Below are 16,928 nucleotides of genomic sequence, written 5' to 3' on the forward strand. Positions count from 1 at the left end.
ACAGAGATGATTATGTCAAATATATTTCTTACTTTGTGATCTCTTGCCCAAAAAGTTTAGAAGCTGCTAATCCAGGTGAGAAGTTAAGGAGCCTGCAGTAAGGTGGGCGCTAGTCTCCTCAGGTGACGTTGGGCTGGGGGATGGTCACTGGCGTGAGGAGTGGAAGGGGGAGGGGAGCCGCGCTCGGCTCTCCGGCCCGTGCAGCACGTGGCTTCTGTAACCATGTGAGTCAGCAGTTTTCAGATCTACATCTTCCCTCTTTCCTCAGAAATCTCTTTCGTTCCTGTGCTTCCTCTCTTTGGTAACTTAGTGTTACTCAGTGTAACTTCGCCGGTGTTGTGAAGGAAGAGAATTCTAGCCCGAGGATGGCGTCTGAGCGTTACACCAAGTGTGATCTTACCCAAAGGCCGTTGCACTTGCTCTGACTTCTGTGTGGAATGTCGTTTGTCACATATCTGCATGTCTCTGCTCAAATGTTACCTGGTTCCAGAGGCCTTTCCCGATCGCTCTGTCCAAATCAGGCCCGTCTGTCCCCATCCCTCTTACCTGGACTTATTTTTTCCCAACCTACTGTTGTGAAAATTTACAAGCATGCAGGAAAAGTAAAAGAATTTTGCAGTGAACACCTATGTATCTGTCTACCACAGTGTCTGTAACTGACATTTTACTCTGCTTGCTTTATCTCCTGTCTCTTCATTTCTCCATTCGTCTAATTTTTAAACATAATTCAGTAAGTCACAGATATCAGTACATTTTGGCTCTCGAAACTTCAGCTTGTCTGTCATTAACTAGAGTTCAATATTTGTTTAAAGATTTTTAGGTAAAATGTACATAGAAGAAAATGCACATGTCTTAAATGTACCATTTTGATGAGTTTTGACAAATGCAAATCACCCAAACCCTTATCATGATTAGAATACTATCATCACCCCAGAAAGTTCTCTCAAGCCCCGTTTCAGTCCCTGTCCCTACTTTTAGGGAATAAGTCATCACTCTCCCAGTTTTTCACCGCAGTAGATTATGAATTAGTTTTCCCTGTTATAGAACTTAGCATAAATGAGATTGGTATGAGCTCTTCAGGGTTTTTTTTTTTTTTAAATCAGCATGATGTTACTTGTTTTATTTTTCTTTATAACATTTAAATCACCAGGTGACATGTATGTTTGTGTGTTACTGTCAGTTTCTCTCCACTAGACTGAAAAGGGGTTTACTGAGTCCATTTCTGTATTCCTCATGCCTAAAACGCTGTCTTCCATACAGCAGGTACTCAGTAAATATTTATAAGTAAATTAGTGCTTGATTAAATGATTTTGAGTCAGTGAGCAATTGAGCAAAGCCCCTGGCTGGTAAATGCTTCTGAGGAAATGGTTGACAAGGTCAAAAGCTCCTGAAAATTCAAGTCAGAGGAGAATTGAAAGGCACTCATTGAATTTAATGACAGAGAGATTATTCATTGTTGACCTTTGACAAAGTGGTTTCTGGGAAATAGCGCTGTATTCAGATGGCTCTGTGATGGAGTGAATGGGCCGGGGAGGGGGTGGGGGGGGGTTGGAAGTGTGATAGAAAGCTCTTTGAAAGAGGGGGAACGATGGTGTAGAGCTTTTTCCCTGGGAACATACAGGGAAAGAGGAATGTTTGGTAGAGGCGAGCAAGAAGAAATACCGAACTGGGGAGTAGTCTTTCGTTTTAAAAAATGGGAGTGACGTAGAAGGCGGTCAGCTGCTGATGGCAGGAGCCAGGAGAGGAGCAAGTGCACGGAACGGCCAAGCAGCTGCTGATCGTGGTTTACGAGAAAGCAAGTCTTACATCTGCCCATTATCCAAATTTGAAACCAGTAGAGACCCAGTTAGTAACTTAATTCTGTTGTTTTTATTGTAATGTCTTTACCAAAATCCTTCCACAGTGGGTTTTGGGGATTTATACACAGTGTCTTAGTGAGACAGGGAGACTGTGTCTAGACACTGGAGCGGGGAGGAGCGTGGTTGAAGGTGAGGGGCGGCAGTTACACGTCGGCGTGTGTCTCTCTGACATTAAAGAACTCCGCTAAGAAGTCTCGCCTGTCGGCCTGGTACCTGCACCTGTTTGGGGGGTGTTCGTGAATTTCTATGCTGGGATAATCCAGTCTCTGGCCAATTCCAGCCCCTCACTGTTACAGGGTCCACGGGGACAGCTCTTGTGGGCTGTCACTGTGAGTCCCCCAGACAAAGCCTGGGTGTACCCCTTTGTCCCTATACTGCCCCCCCCATTGCTGCCCAAATCCCGCTCTGGTCACCACTCAGGCCTTAGGAACTCATTCTTGGCGACTGTTGTTCCCTACCAAGTAGACTATCACTCTGGGAGTGACAGCTCAGTGAGTTGCTTCCTGGTGCACCGGCTGCCTGGGAGAAGAGGAAGCACACCGGGACCCCAGAGTCGCTGGGCAGATGGAGAAACTTGCCAGGCTCCTCCCCTGGTGGCCAGGAGCATTGTCAGCAGAGGGCCGCTGGGTACACAGCAGGGCTGCAGCCTGGGGCGCCCTACTGCAGGGGGTGGGGGGCGGGGGGGCAGTGTGATTTGCTTTTACTAGGGAAGTGCCTACGCGGTATTGATGTTGCCTTTTGGCCCACAAGGCCTAAAATATTTACTATCTAGCACTTCCCAGAAAAAGTTTGCCTACCCTTGATCTAGGGAATAGAACATAGAAAATTACAAAGATGGTATCCAAAAGTAGTTCTGAATATGAGGTTCTGTGTAACAACCAATTTAGTTGAGGAAGATAAATTCCCTTTGGAATAAAAACACTGAACTCTGGAAGTGATCCCTTGTGGAAAAATGAAGAACCATGTGGCTTGCATTATACTTGGAAGCTGAGTGCTTACTGAATATTTATTGACTGTTAAATTAGAAATGTTTGCAGTTAACTTAGGATGAAACTAAAAAAGGGCTTCGTAGTTCGCTTTATGGATGGCGCTCTTGATTATGTTTATTTTTGACGAAAGGGAAGCTTGTGGCAGATGTGAGCAGCCCCCACGCTCAGCGGCTCTAAACTGGCAGCTCCCCAGAAGGCAGGTGCAGCTGATCAAAGACCCAGTGAGCTTGAATGTTTTGGGAGACTTACGCAACTGGAAAAAATATTTGGAGTTCAATTAATAAGAAGTACATAGAAAATAAGAAAGTGGGGGGAAAGGAGACAATTAAAGAGACAAATCATGTCATGTTCCAATGGCTCAGTTGTTGGGAGGGTTTACCCAGCCCTAAAAATTGTAAGGGAAGGAAGGACATGGCGTATGAGTGTATTTGGAGCTGTTGGAAGGAGGGTCCAAGTTACAGAGTGTACGTTTGCAGTAAAGAGACAGCTTTATCTTCCATAGTGAGAAATCAATACATTATGTTTGAAATTAAACAAGTAGTAAAGCAAGCTTGTTAAAAAGAAAAAAAGACGTATATGTAATTTTGATAAAAATTCAAACCTAAATTAAAAGCAGTAAAGAGTACTTGTTAAGAAAGGATGGAAGCCAGGAAGTTTTGATAGAGAACAGCAATACAAATTCAACGACTGACTGTAGGAATTAATACCTAAAAATAGCGAAGGTACCGTTATCAGGAAGTTCTTGAAACTTGATACACTTTGCAGGTATTTGTTTCTGGCCATTAAGCTTTCATACAAATCAGTAGCCCATTGGTAAGTGTTCTAAGTATTCCCTGAAATGTCTTTAAAACGAAATTCCTTAAATCCTACCTTTCCATGAACTTTTTTGTTATATAAAAACAAAGGAAGTAAGTCTGAAATTTCAGGTTTTAGTGAAATACTTATATATCTAGATTTTTGTAGCACAGGATAGCATGGGTGTTTCAGTGTAGGATTTTATACCGCTGATTTGTGATAGATAAGGTTAATAGTTTATGTGATCCTAAGTCGCCTGTGAACTTGGGCACCTTCATTGTTCATGGTTACTATTTAAGCATCTCGTGACTAATGTTAGATGCGGCTTAAACAGATGATTATTTTTTGCATGCCATTTTAAGTATGTATGTATGTGTACACCTTGTTTAGGGAAAAACTTCAATATGTATGGTCATTGTGTAGGAAAATAACTTAATTAAAGGCCTCTAATCAAAAAGAAGTCAAATTAAATTGGATCCTTGTGTCTAAGAGAAAGGAAAATATTTTTCACTTTTTCTGCTTTCAGTTGGAACCAAGAATGTTAAACTCAGAAAAACCAGGTTTTTATTTTTTATATTTAAAATTTCTATGCCATTTTAAGGAAAGATTAGAGAGGAAGAAACAGGGATCACAGAGGAGAAAATGAGAGTGGGGAAAATGAGAGATTGAGAGTCTTCGAGATAAAACAGAGAAAGATAAAACTGAGATGCCCATAGACTCAGAGACTTACCAAAATGAGAGAGGGGTAGACGTGCACAAGAAGGCACTCTGCATCTAGAAGAAAGAGTTGTCTTAGAGCTGTGTCACCTCCTGCTTTAAGGCCATTTCTGCTGAAATCTTTCAGATGTGTATTTTTTTTAATAGCAGGCAAAAATGGATATTACTTCATTGACATTTTGTGCTTTGGGAGTGATATTAGGCTGAAAGTTCCTTTACCCTTGATTAAATTTCAGTTTTGTGATTATTTGGAATTCTGTAAATTAGTGACTTAAGAAATTCAGGTATTATTCAGTGCTCCCTGCTAACTGTACTTTCTGAGTTTCTGGTACTGGTATTAAAAAAGGAAAAATGAAAAAAGTGAAAAGCACTAATAATTGAGAAAAGAAACAACTTCATTTTGTGTGTGTGTGTGTATGTATATACATATACAGATATATATAAATGCGATCTTTTAAAGTAAAACGTATCTGTCATTTTCTGGATTATAAGGAGTAGTTTTTCAGGTTGTCTTGGTTTGTCATCTTTGACTTTTATTTTTGCGTTTTAGGTGGGAACAGAGAAAAGATCCTCATGGTAGAACCTATTATGTGGATCATAACACTCGAACCACCACGTGGGAGAGGCCGCAGCCTTTACCTCCAGGGTAACGTAGCGTCTCACCATCTTCAGCTGTGCTTTGTCATGCATGTAAACGTTTATCCAGTGCAACACAGAATGATTCTTCCATCCTGCGGGGTGCATGAGTTTCCTCGGTCTGCTTTTGTGGAGAGTGAATGTCCAGTAGACCAGATTGGTTATATTGTGTCTCTTTCACAATTAGTCTGAAGGGCTTCCTTAAGAGTTTGTCAAACACTGGTGTGAGTTTACTGAGAGTAGTTGCAGAATTTTGACCCAGTTTCGGTCCTTGTTCCTTTTTAGTGACGTACTCAGGACAAGTTACATGTATGAAAGGGACGCAAGTCTGATGGAGGACAGCTTATATGTGCGCTTCCCCGTAGATCGTGATCAAACCGGGCTTTACGTGAGAGATGTCAGTGTGATTCAAAATTACTATCTAGTAAATTGCTACAAGTAAAATTACATTACATTATGGCTAAAATCCTAGAGGATTTTTCATGAAAAAAAATATAAAAATTTTGAAAACTGAAAAAAGTTTATGCTCTTAGGCTGTGATTCGAGGCCATTCACAAACCGGTCTTCCTTCTCCTCCGTGCTCATTCATAACTCCCCGCACGCTGCGCCGAGAGCTGGCTGAGTTATGCTTACAGTCTCCTCCCTCTCTGCCTCTGCCCGGAACGTTCTCCTCACTGTCTTGGCCACTCGCGGTATCTGTCCCTGCACGCGCAACTCAGAGTCCGCCAGTGTAAACATACTCAAAGTCCAGAAAACTCAACGCAACAATTACATTATTTTGTGAGATTTGTTGCTGAAAGGGTTCTGAAATCATAAGAATTAATGACACAGATTGGCTTAAAGTGAGCTGCCCCCTGGAGGATGGGGAGAATTCTGGTTGGTGGAGAAGAGCCTTCTATTCTGAGGGAATATTAAAACAAAGCCGTGATAGAATGAAACGTATGACACATGTGGGGCCAGCAAGTAGCTGTTTGGCTCTCACATGGGGCTCCTGAAAGACCTTAATGGGGTTGAGGCTGAAATGGTGAGTTGATTTCTACACTGTGCCCAGAAACGGGGAGGTGACACAGTGTGGTCCCTTCGGCACTTCAGCGGGAAGGTGGGTTTAAAAGCTATGAATTAGTTGACTTAGAATCCTGTACTTGGGCAGGGATGATAGAGGCAGATTGCTAAGTATACAGTAAGCACGTAGTGTTTATCTGAAAAAGAGGGAGAAAGGAACGTCAAACTGACACGGGCACTGTTCAGTCTATGGCGTCTTTTTTAGACAGTCCTTAGAAATCACGTATGGGAAGAATGAGAAGGTAATTCAGCTAAAATAAATAGCAAGTGACACGTTCATAATTCTTCTGAAGGATGTCAGTATATCCTTTCAACTTATCATGTCTTAGACTTGGTTTTTAAGTGATTTAAGTGAAGAGTTACCGAACTATATTGTAGTTTCGTGTATTAAGAGATGATTGTTTATTTTCATTTTTCTCACTGCTGATTTTATTCGGTAGTTGGGAAAGAAGAGTTGATGATCGGGGAAGAGTTTACTATGTGGATCATAACACGAGAACGACCACCTGGCAGCGGCCCACCATGGAGTCTGTCCGGAACTTCGAGCAGTGGCAGTCTCAGCGGAGCCAGCTGCAGGGGGCCATGCAGCAGTTCAACCAGCGGTACCTCTACTCGGTAATGAGGGAGTTACAAGACATTAGCACAACCGCGTCCTCCAGGCACTTGCCCTTTTCTAACTTGGTGACTTTTCTCAAATGTTAGAGATTGCATTACAAGTTTTATTTTTCAGTGGCTGTTTAATAATTAGCATTTCTGATATACATAAGCACTTTAAGTTTTTTTGTTTTTCTTTAATTCTAGTTTACCAGCATCACTATACACTCAGGCTTTTGTCTTTATTAAGTGGTAGTTCCACCAGTGCAATTTCTTAATAAAGCAATTTGTCTTTGCCAATTCCCAATCCTCTGCTTTTAATTATAATCATTTTGTTTGCTTTAAATAAAACAAGTTGCTTCCTGCTTATTAAGGCCAGTCTTTCCATAGTACAGCTACTCTGATTCCCATCCCAGGTTCTCAGAAACAACGCTTTCATCTGCTTTCGCCCACCAAGTATGCATTCTTGGGATTGCAGGTAGTTTTGTCCGAAAAACTCAATGCTGTCTGAAAATTTGACCAATTGGTGGTCTATTTTTTGCCATAAGCAAACACCCACATTAGTTGGGGGGAAAATCCCTTTGTGAAATAGATTTGATCACAGTAAGTAGGAAGTACGAATTTTAAGTACTGGGCATCTCTATAGTGTTCTGAGGCAACTCGAAATCCCAAAATCTAGAAGGGAGTTAGGAAAGATACAAAAAGGAGGCTCACCTCTTTCTTCAGAATCCTGCCTCAGGCTGGCACATCCGACTCCACTTTCCTCGAGGGTTAAGTAGTAAGTTCTCATTTCCGGATTGCCCCACTCCTGGTTCTGTGCAGCCAGCAGAGAGCGGGCGGGCCAGCCCAGCCATCCCGCGTCTCCTGCTGCCATTGCTGGTTTTTCCATAACTTGTACAGAAATCTGTGTAAGGGTCCGCCATTTAGCTGTGCATAGTGAACAGATTATATACTCTGTGTGGTTGAGCTTCACTGTACACATGAAAACCTTTGGGAAATGGCAGAATTAGGTGATAATGCACATCAGAAGTGTGTTCTGCACACAGCAGAATGTTTAAGGACGTTTCCTTAAACAGACTGAGGTTTGGTTATCCAAATACAACAGCAGGTCTAGGGTCAGAGTCTGGGCCAGTTCTTCCTTGGCTTGGTAGTGCCACCAAGTGCCCAGGTTCTCTCTGCCCTTTTGCTCCCCCATCCTCATCTGGCTTCATGCTTTGAATCTTGATCTTCTGGATCTGCTGCCCCCGGTCTCATTCTACATCCAGGCAAAAAGAAAGGGAAGGGGAGATTGGGAGAGGGGATGGCTTTTTTTCTAGTAAGCCCCTGCCCTTTACTTGGAAAGGATGCCCTCATCAGGGACTTCTGCCTGTCCCTCATTGGCCAGAGTGGTCATTCTGCTAACGCAGCCACAGGGAAGGCTGGGAATGGAATATTCTCAGATGGACACATTGATACCACAGACAAAACAGTGATGTGGTTATCACAGAAGGAGTAGAAAATGGATATTGAGTACAATTAACGGTATCTGTTTATAAAATATTTATCAAGATGTGTATACTTGTATCATTAAGAAGTGATTTTACAGGTAATGATTTTTATATTTGTCATTCTTTTAAAATTGATGGTAAAATGTTTGTATTTTCTTTTGACTATATTTCTGGGTTGTAATACATAAGCATTAATAAATTTTTAAGTATGAATATATAAAAGATACTAATACAAACATTAAAGTTTATTTGTCTGTAGATAATACTAAAGTTTAATTTTATTAATAGGCATTTGCTTTAAGGAGAACTGTGGTAACTATTTCTTTTGGGCAGGGCAGGGCGGGGCGAGGTGATTAGGTTTACTAATTTTTTATTTTTTAGAGGAGGTACTGGGGATTGAACCGAGGACCTTTTGCATGCTAAGCACATGCTCTACCACTGAGCTACAGCCTCCCCTTAGCTATTCTCTTTTAAAATAATATTACCTCATCTAAACACCACAATTTGCTATATACTCTCTGTCTCATGCCTTTGACTCCTGTAGACTGTTACGGAGTGGGCTAAAAGATTAAAATGTTAATGTCAGTATATCATTTCTAAATCATTTTAGAGAAACTAATTAAATTTTATCACTTGATTGACTTCTCTTAATCTATTATATTTTTAGGACTTTGTGTCTTAAAATTACTACATTCACATTCCTTTATTGTATTTTTTAAAGAATTATTATAAAATGTGATTCTGCCAAGTGCTTAGTTTATTCTTTTATATTAAAATACTGTTTTTAAATTTCATATATTAAAATACTGTTTTTAAATTTCCTCTCCCCACCCTCTTCTCCAATCAGGCTTCAATGTTAGCTGCAGAAAATGACCCGTACGGGCCTTTGCCACCAGGCTGGGGTAAGCGAATCGGTTGTTGGTAAAAATATCTGAAAGGTATATATAGCATATAGTTGTTAAATGCTCTCTCACTCTGTTTTTTAGAAAAAAGAGTGGATTCAACAGACAGAGTTTACTTTGTGAATCATAACACGAAAACAACCCAGTGGGAGGACCCCAGGACTCAAGGGTACGTATGTGCTGCGGCCTCCGTGTCCCGCACGTGTCTGCGGACAGAGCCAGGTCAGCCTGGCTTCGGGTGTTTCCCTGCACCTAGAAGATGCTCACCATGTGACTGTAACGTTACCTTTCAGCTTACAGAATGAAGAACCCCTGCCGGAAGGCTGGGAAATCAGGTACACCCGGGAAGGCGTGAGGTACTTTGTTGATCATAACACAAGAACAACAACTTTCAAAGATCCTCGCAATGGGAAGTCGTCTGTGTAAGTGAGGTTCTTAAATGCTGGGTGATGAGGACATAAAGGTTTGCTTCCCGTTTAGTCTCAAGGTTAGCAGCAAACTTCACATTGCACATCAAGAAAATCTATACAAATAATGCTCTAGTTTACCCGTCTTTGCTCTGCCTTACTACGGAATGGGTTTGTGCACAGAATTCCTTAATAACAGTAGTAAATGCTTAGCCAGTGAGTGCTCTGTGCCCAGGGTTCTTCTGAGCGCTTTATGTACATTAGCTCATTTTATCTTCCAGCAGCGACTTGAGGTAGATACTGTCATTTTCCAAGTGAGGCTTAGGGAGCGTAACTCACGCAGTCGTACGGCAGGTAGTGGAAGTGGCTTCCGACCAAGGCGGTCTGCCCAGGGTCTGCCCGTAACAGGCACATCTCCTGCTGCTGCATCAGGGAGTGCAGTGGTCAGCAAAACCGAAGCTCCAGGTAAACATGACATCATGAAGCATTTGAACGCTCTCCTTCATCCGCAGTCTACTTAGGTGTGATGTCCTTGCATCACCAGGGAAGGAGAAGCAGCCATAAAAGTCTTCCACAGATTCTCCCATCACATCTGCCCACCTGTCAGCATCGGGCTTCACTCTTCGTCCTGAAGACGAGCGCGCACTGTCGCTCTCGAGCGCCGTCCCTCCGCTGGTGCACCGGAGCCGCCCCGCTCTTCTCCGTTGCTGCCCCCGCAGCCGGCTTTCTAGCCCCCATCATCAGCTTTTCTTTCTGTACTGAACTATTCTCACTAGCTGTTATTTCTCCTAGGTCAAAAACAGACAAGCAAAAACCACAGCTCTTCACCTTACAAATCCATCAGTGACAGTTCACTTCTGTTGCTGCCCTTAGAGGAATACGACCTGGAAGAGCTGTCTCTGAATGGCTGTTTCTGATTCCTCTCTCAGACGGACAACAGGGAGGCTCCCCGGCCCTTGCCTTACTGAGGGCACCGGGGACCTCTGCGTTGTTCGTCTGGGGGCGGCTTTGCAGTTCTGTCTCATCTGACGCAGTCAGGAGCATTTGATGGAAATTTCTCTCTCCTGACTCAGCTTGCTTGGCATCCTTCTGCCTTTCTGGTCTCATTTCTTCCTCTGTTTTGTTGGGTCCTTCTTTTCTCTTCAGCCTCTTGAGGTTGAAGTGCCCAGAGCCCTTAAGTCTCTCCTTTTCTGTCTGTGCTCCTTCCATGGTGACCCTTGTCCAGGTCACACTAGTGACTCACAAGGCGTCTCTGGCTTGCGCTTTTCTCTTTAAATTTGCTTCATGCGTTCAGCGGCTTACTTGATAGCTCTAACTCGTAACCCCTTCTGGAGGACCCCCGTCACACCTGTCCGGCCTGGGCTGTTTCCTGTCTCGTTTGATGATGGTGTCACCCTCAGGTGTGCCGGGCCAGAAGTCTTGGACTCATCCTTGACTTCTCTTTCCCACTCACCTCACACACAGTCAGTCCATCAAGAACTAGCTACCTCGCCTTCAGAATGGATCCAGAATCCAGCTGTGGCCACCATGTCCACTGCCACCACTTGGCTCTAAGCCACCGTTGTCTCACCTGGAGTGGTTCCTCTAAGCGTCCCTCTGCTTTCTACCCACGCCTCATGTAATGTTATTCTCTGTATAGCAGGGAGACTGTTTTCCTTTTTTTTTTTTTTTTTAAGTAAAAAGTTATTCCTTTGCATAAAACCCTTCAGTGGTTTCCATTTTAATCAGAGTGAAAAGCAAAGTAATCACAGTGGCTTCCGGGTCCTTCCAGCATCGGACCCCAGCTGTCTCTCCAACCTCATCTCCGTTTTCCCTGCTCATTCACGCTGCTTCAGCCTCACCGGCCCCTTCCTGACACTTGAGGCCTCCACACTGGCCTTTGACTTCCTCTTCACCCAGTCTCACCTGTGTGGCTTTTGCCCTCCATGTCTTTGCTCAAATACTGCTTAGTCTCTGAACCCCACTCTGTTCACCCTTTCACAGGTGAAAAATTCCCCCCACTTCACTCCATGTGTCCTTTTCACACTGCCTGTTTTCCCTTCTTGAGGAGCGGGAGTGGTGAGACATTTATCCCCCTCTGCCACTATGTGGTTGACTTACTCATTCTGTTTCTTGTCTGTCTCCTTCACTAGCACACGGGCTCCACAAAAACAGGTATTTTTACCTGTTTCATTAACAGTAATGCTCTCACTGCTTAGAACAGTGCCGGGTACATACTATGCATTTTTGGAAATATTTGTGGAATGAATTCACTTGACCCTGACAACAGAAGAGAGCATTTTTCATCCACTCCAGAATGTTCCCTTTGATGTGAAAGTTCTTTGCACTCTTCTCTTAGGCTGTCACTCAGTAGGCGAAAGGCCCAGCCCCTCTCACTGAATAGACCCTCTCCCTGCCCGCTGCTCCCTCTGCCTCTTCCCTCACCCACCAGGTGAGCCGAGCCACCTGGGTGTCACTTGTTCCTGGGAATTCGATTCTGCTTTGCTGACTCTCTGCAGCCGTGTTTGTTTCTGTTTTGGATCAGGTTTAAGGTTCATGTCTCTTCTGTCTAGAGCCTCTGTCCTCCTTCAATTTAAGGGTTATCACGAGGTTTTCTGTGAAATAGTCAGTAGTAGATTTTAATATTTTAACTGACTTGTTTGCAAAAGATCCATCATACACACACTCTCCTGGTGTGTGTGTGTTGTGTGTCCTCATTGCTTGAGTCTCTGTTGGCCCACTAAATGCATCTTTACTTCTCTCTCAGCAAGTAAGTTTCCAAGGTCATTTGTAAGACTCTGGTACACTCCAGTTTCATACTGAGTATTAAATATGCAGCTTTATTGTGAGTTAACACATGGTTTGCTTTTATTTTTCTTTAGAACTAAAGGTGGTCCACAGATTGCTTACGAACGCAGCTTTAGATGGAAGCTCGCTCACTTCCGTTATTTGTGCCAGGTACTGCGGTGGTAAATAAAGCTTCTGCTCATAACCATTTAGTTTTACCTTCACACAGTACACACACTGGAACTCACATGATATTATGATACTGTTTTTGTTTTCAGTCGAATGCACTACCCAGCCATGTAAAGATCAATGTGTCCCGGCAGACGTTGTTTGAAGATTCCTTCCAACAGGTAAGAAAGAATTCATCAGAATGAAATAGTGCCGTCAGCCCCGCCCTCTGTATCTGCAGCTCTTGAATCCATGGCTTCAGCCAACTAGGTAGAAAATAGAAGAGGAAAATGTGAATCTGCTTTACGCTGGCAAATGACAGGCATACCGTGTTGTATTGCTCTGCACTTTATTTCGCTTTGCACATACAATGTTTTTTACAAATTGAAGGTCTGCGGCAGCCTTGTGTTGAGCACGTCGGTCAGCACATTTTTTTCAGCAGCATTTGCTCACTTGGCGTCTGTGTGTCACATTTTCGTAATTCTTGAAATATTTCAAACTTTTCCATTATTATTATATTTGTTATGGTGATCATTGATCTTTGATGTTACTGTTGCGAAAAGATGATGACTTGCTGATGGCTCAGATGATGGTGAGTGACTTTTTAACAATAAAGAATTTTTAAATTAGGTATGTGTGTTGTCTTCTGAGACCGAATGCTGTTGCACCCCAATAGACTACAGTACAGTGTAGCTTCTGTAAGCACCGGGAACCCAGGAGATTCCTGTGACTTGTTCTGTTGTGGTAACTCTCTTTATTTCAGTGGTCTGGGGCCAAACCTGCAGTATCTCTGAGGCATGCCTATACCTGAGAAGTACATACACTGTCTTAGGTATTGTAAGTAATTTAGAGATGATTTAAAGTGCACGGGAAGATGTGCATAGGTTACATGCTTGAGCATCCTCGGATTCTGGTGTCTGTGGTGGTGTCCTGGGACAGCCCACCCCGGATACTAGGGAGCACTGTACAGCTTGTCCCCTTGCATTCTGCGTCTCTAAAGGGAATTAGCACTTAGAATTGTAAATTATTCGGAACAGGAAGACTACCACAAAAAAGAGATAACAAGAGAAACTTGGCAAAAAAAAGGAAAAAAAAGAATAACTACCGCTTACTGATTGTCCATTATAATAATGGTCGTAAGAAACCCCATCATGTGTTGAGTGACTGCCTTATGCTTGGCACTAGCAGCGTGTATTCACCATTTCGCTTAATTCACCCTCACAGCATCCCTTTGAGACAGCTCCTATCATTATCTCCCTTTTACAGGCAGAGGTACTTAGGCTGAGAGACAAAATTATTCTGCCATAAATTAGATTAGTAAAATGAAGCTTAAAGAGCTTCTGGAACAAGTTGATGCATTTTGACAATTACTTTTCTAAGACTTTATTTACTGAGAGAAAAACGTCTTGATAATGCTACTAAATTAAAATTAGGTTGGTATAGGTACTGTATTCCATTTAAATACTCCTTTAATGACCTCAGTGTTAATTCCCACCTCCTCGGTTTCTGTGTAAGTGCCGTGATCCCGGGGGACCTGCCAGCGCCCCATGCAGACCCCGCTCACCTCCCTCGCGGTGCCGTTACCGCCGCTGCGCTGTAACACCGCCACCTCACGGGCTTCCTTTATCTCCCTTCCTGGAATTAGGCCCCAGGGGAGCACAGCTCTTTAGTTTGCTGCCGTTGCACGCAGGACCTAGGACGGTGCCTTGCACATGGCAGGCATTAGTAAACCTCTGGTGCGTGAATAGGTGAATGTAATAGGTCTGCCTCTCCTAAATCACCTGCAGAATACTTAAAAGATAAAAAAACCAAAATATTGTCAGTTTTTTTTTCTGATGAGGTTGAGAATTTTTCTTCTTAGTCCCCTCCCAGTGTATTACAGCGATGCGCTAGATTCTCCGTGTACACAGATACACGGGGACTTTTCTGTATATGAGCCAAAATGGAGTAACAACTCTCCGAAGTCAGAGATGTTCACCGCCCAGCTGCATTTTACTAGCTTTTGGAGTTTGGGCAAGATACTCAATGTGGCTATTATCAGAACTTTTTTTGGTTTAATAAATTCTTAGCTAGTCCAAAGCTCTGTTTGAACTTCACTTTAGAAAGCATCCATCTAAATTCAAGGTAGATTTGACTGTGCTCTGTCCTCTGGCCCGGGGAGACTCGCGCCGTGCACGACTGAGCCCGTGGCTGCCTGTGAAGTGAAGGCCTGCTGCCGACCTGTGCCCCGACCCAGCCCGGGCTCGGCTTTGGTTCTGACGTTTGTTTGGTGGAAGTAATTCATTTTTATCCAAAAGTAAAGCCTATTTACTAGTAACCTTTAAGAACTGTAAAAATTTGGTGTAGATACTGTTTGAAGATATGCTTTCTTACACATAAATTCATCATCTTATGAATAACTCTTTATAATAGCTGAGTTCCCTTCCTTTTTCGAATGGCAAGCGTGGTATAAAAGCAGGATCCACAGCAGTAACTTCCGCTTCTCATTAAGTGTTGCTAGTCAGAGAAATCTGCAGGTCACCTTTTGCAAGATTTTGGTACAAGTTGGAGAGTGACAGCGCAGGGGGTATTTTCCAACCTTAGAAACTGTGTCAAACTCTTCCTCTCTTGCTCCTCAAAGCAGAACTACCATTTAATACTAGAAGAAAGGAAAGATATTATATGAAAGTGGATCAGAGAAAGCTTAGTAGAGTAAGACACAGCTGTGCTAGTTTGTGGAACAAATCACTTGATAAGTATCATGAGTTAAAAGCACTGTCGTCTAAGATAAGGAAATGTATAATTTTGAAAATACAGATGAAATTTAAATAGAATTGCTTTGGAAGGATTTTGTGTTATATATGAGTGTTTAAATATCCATGTTTTTGTTTTAATTAGATTATGGCGTTAAAACCCTATGACTTGAGGAGGCGGTTATATGTCATATTCCGAGGAGAAGAAGGGCTTGATTACGGTGGTCTAGCAAGGTAATGCGAAAAACACATCTGCTTTGAAATAAGTATATCTCCATTGTATGCAGTGGGTATATTCTTGAAAAGATATATTTTTTCAACAGCAATCCAGAATTATCTTAAAAAACAAAAATTGAAATGTTGACACAATTCTAGAGGTAACCATTATTATGTTGGATATCCTATGCGTTTTCTCTGCATTTATGGTTGACCCTTGAAAAAATGGGGGTTAGGGACACCGACCCCTGCGTAGTCAAAAACATGCATCCTGCTGTCTCTGCCTCGGAGACAGAGGAGTGTGGGGTTAACAGATACAAGCTACTGCACATAAAAGAGAGGAGCAGCAAGGATTTACTGTACAGCCCAGGGAACTATATTCAGTATCTTGTAATAACCTCTAATGACACAGAACCTGAAAAATACATGTAAGTGAATCACTTTGCTGTACACCTTAAACACAAGAGTGTACATCAACTATAATTCAATTAAAAACAAAGCAAAGGACTTGATGAGTGACTCAGGCAAGGGTAGGAAGCTGAAGCAGCCTGGCTGGAATCAGAGCTCAAACCCTAGTTCTTTCAGTCCCACACACTGTGATCCCTAATTGAACACGAACTTTTCCCCACACTTAGTTAATTTAAAGATTTATTAAACAAAAATACAGGTACTATCTTTGTTGAAAAAAATCCTGCAGAGTTCAAAACATGTTGTTTAAGGGTCAGCTGTATATAAATTTGTATACATGTGTGCTCTATAGTACATATTGCTGTTTTGTTTTGTTTTGTTTTTTAAACAGTTGATAGCAGCTTGATTTTGTTATTTTGTGTATCATGGATATCTTTCCATATCACATATTGAGCTCACACTAATGGTTGCACAATGTTCCATTGTAGAAAGAGAGCGTAATTAATGGAGGACCATGCATAAGGTTGTTTCTAATTTTTTGCTATTATAGCAGTGTATGTGGATTTTATGTTTGTGTTTTTAATCCAATCTCAGTCCTTTTGAGAATACAGTTTTCCACATTCACTAGATATAATGTTAACAGACACTTGTAAAGCACTATGAATGGGAAATCCTTTTTAATTTTTTCCCTCAATTACTTTGCCTAAACCTAATTTGACAGCAGTTTAGTTTTTAGTAAAATATTTTCATTAAATATTGCCAAAGAATTAAACTTGCTTTTCATAGAAACAACTCTCTTTTTAAACTCACATTTCATAGGTGGTCAGAATTATAAAATCACAATTTTAATACAACTGGCTTTTAAAGAGAGATGTGGGACTAGACACAACTGGTGGAAGTAAACATGTGGAATTAGCAGAGTTGATTATGATAACATATTTTCTCTTCCAAAACTTTATTAAGCTTTTTCAGAAAAGAAACTCTACTTATCACAATGAGTGTTCATACCACATCTATTGTGACTTGTCCAATTTCAGAAAAGTTCAGACATGAAAAAGAAACATACATCTTAGAAATGAAACATGGTATTACTTTCACAGCACCTGACTTTATAACATTCACATTCTTGTCTGAACCCTTACTCACCTCAACAGTTTGGGGTTTTATATTTTGATGGTGTTAATGCATAT

At 42.1% G+C, this 16,928-nt stretch overlaps 1 protein-coding gene across 10 annotated transcripts in view; it reads left to right on the forward strand.

Moving 5' to 3' along the window:
* Positions 1-16,928, forward strand: part of WWP1 (WW domain containing E3 ubiquitin protein ligase 1) — an 85,634-nt gene that overhangs the window by 47,824 nt on the left and 20,882 nt on the right. For all 10 annotated transcript variants that reach the window (XR_012503196.1, XR_012503197.1, XM_074355027.1 and 7 more), the window contains 8 exons: positions 4,911-5,006; positions 6,499-6,673; positions 8,987-9,041; positions 9,126-9,210; positions 9,335-9,463; positions 12,310-12,385; positions 12,493-12,564; positions 15,260-15,348. Coding sequence is in view for 8 of the 10 variants with exons in the window: in XM_074355027.1 (XP_074211128.1) it covers positions 4,911-5,006; positions 6,499-6,673; positions 8,987-9,041; positions 9,126-9,210; positions 9,335-9,463; positions 12,310-12,385; positions 12,493-12,564; positions 15,260-15,348 (777 nt within the window). In the remaining 2 variants the exon portion in view is untranslated. The remainder of the gene's footprint in view (positions 1-4,910; positions 5,007-6,498; positions 6,674-8,986; positions 9,042-9,125; positions 9,211-9,334; positions 9,464-12,309; positions 12,386-12,492; positions 12,565-15,259; positions 15,349-16,928) is intronic.

This window comes from Camelus bactrianus, chromosome 29, assembly GCF_048773025.1.
Source record: "Camelus bactrianus isolate YW-2024 breed Bactrian camel chromosome 29, ASM4877302v1, whole genome shotgun sequence".
Lineage (NCBI taxonomy): Eukaryota > Metazoa > Chordata > Mammalia > Artiodactyla > Camelidae > Camelus > Camelus bactrianus.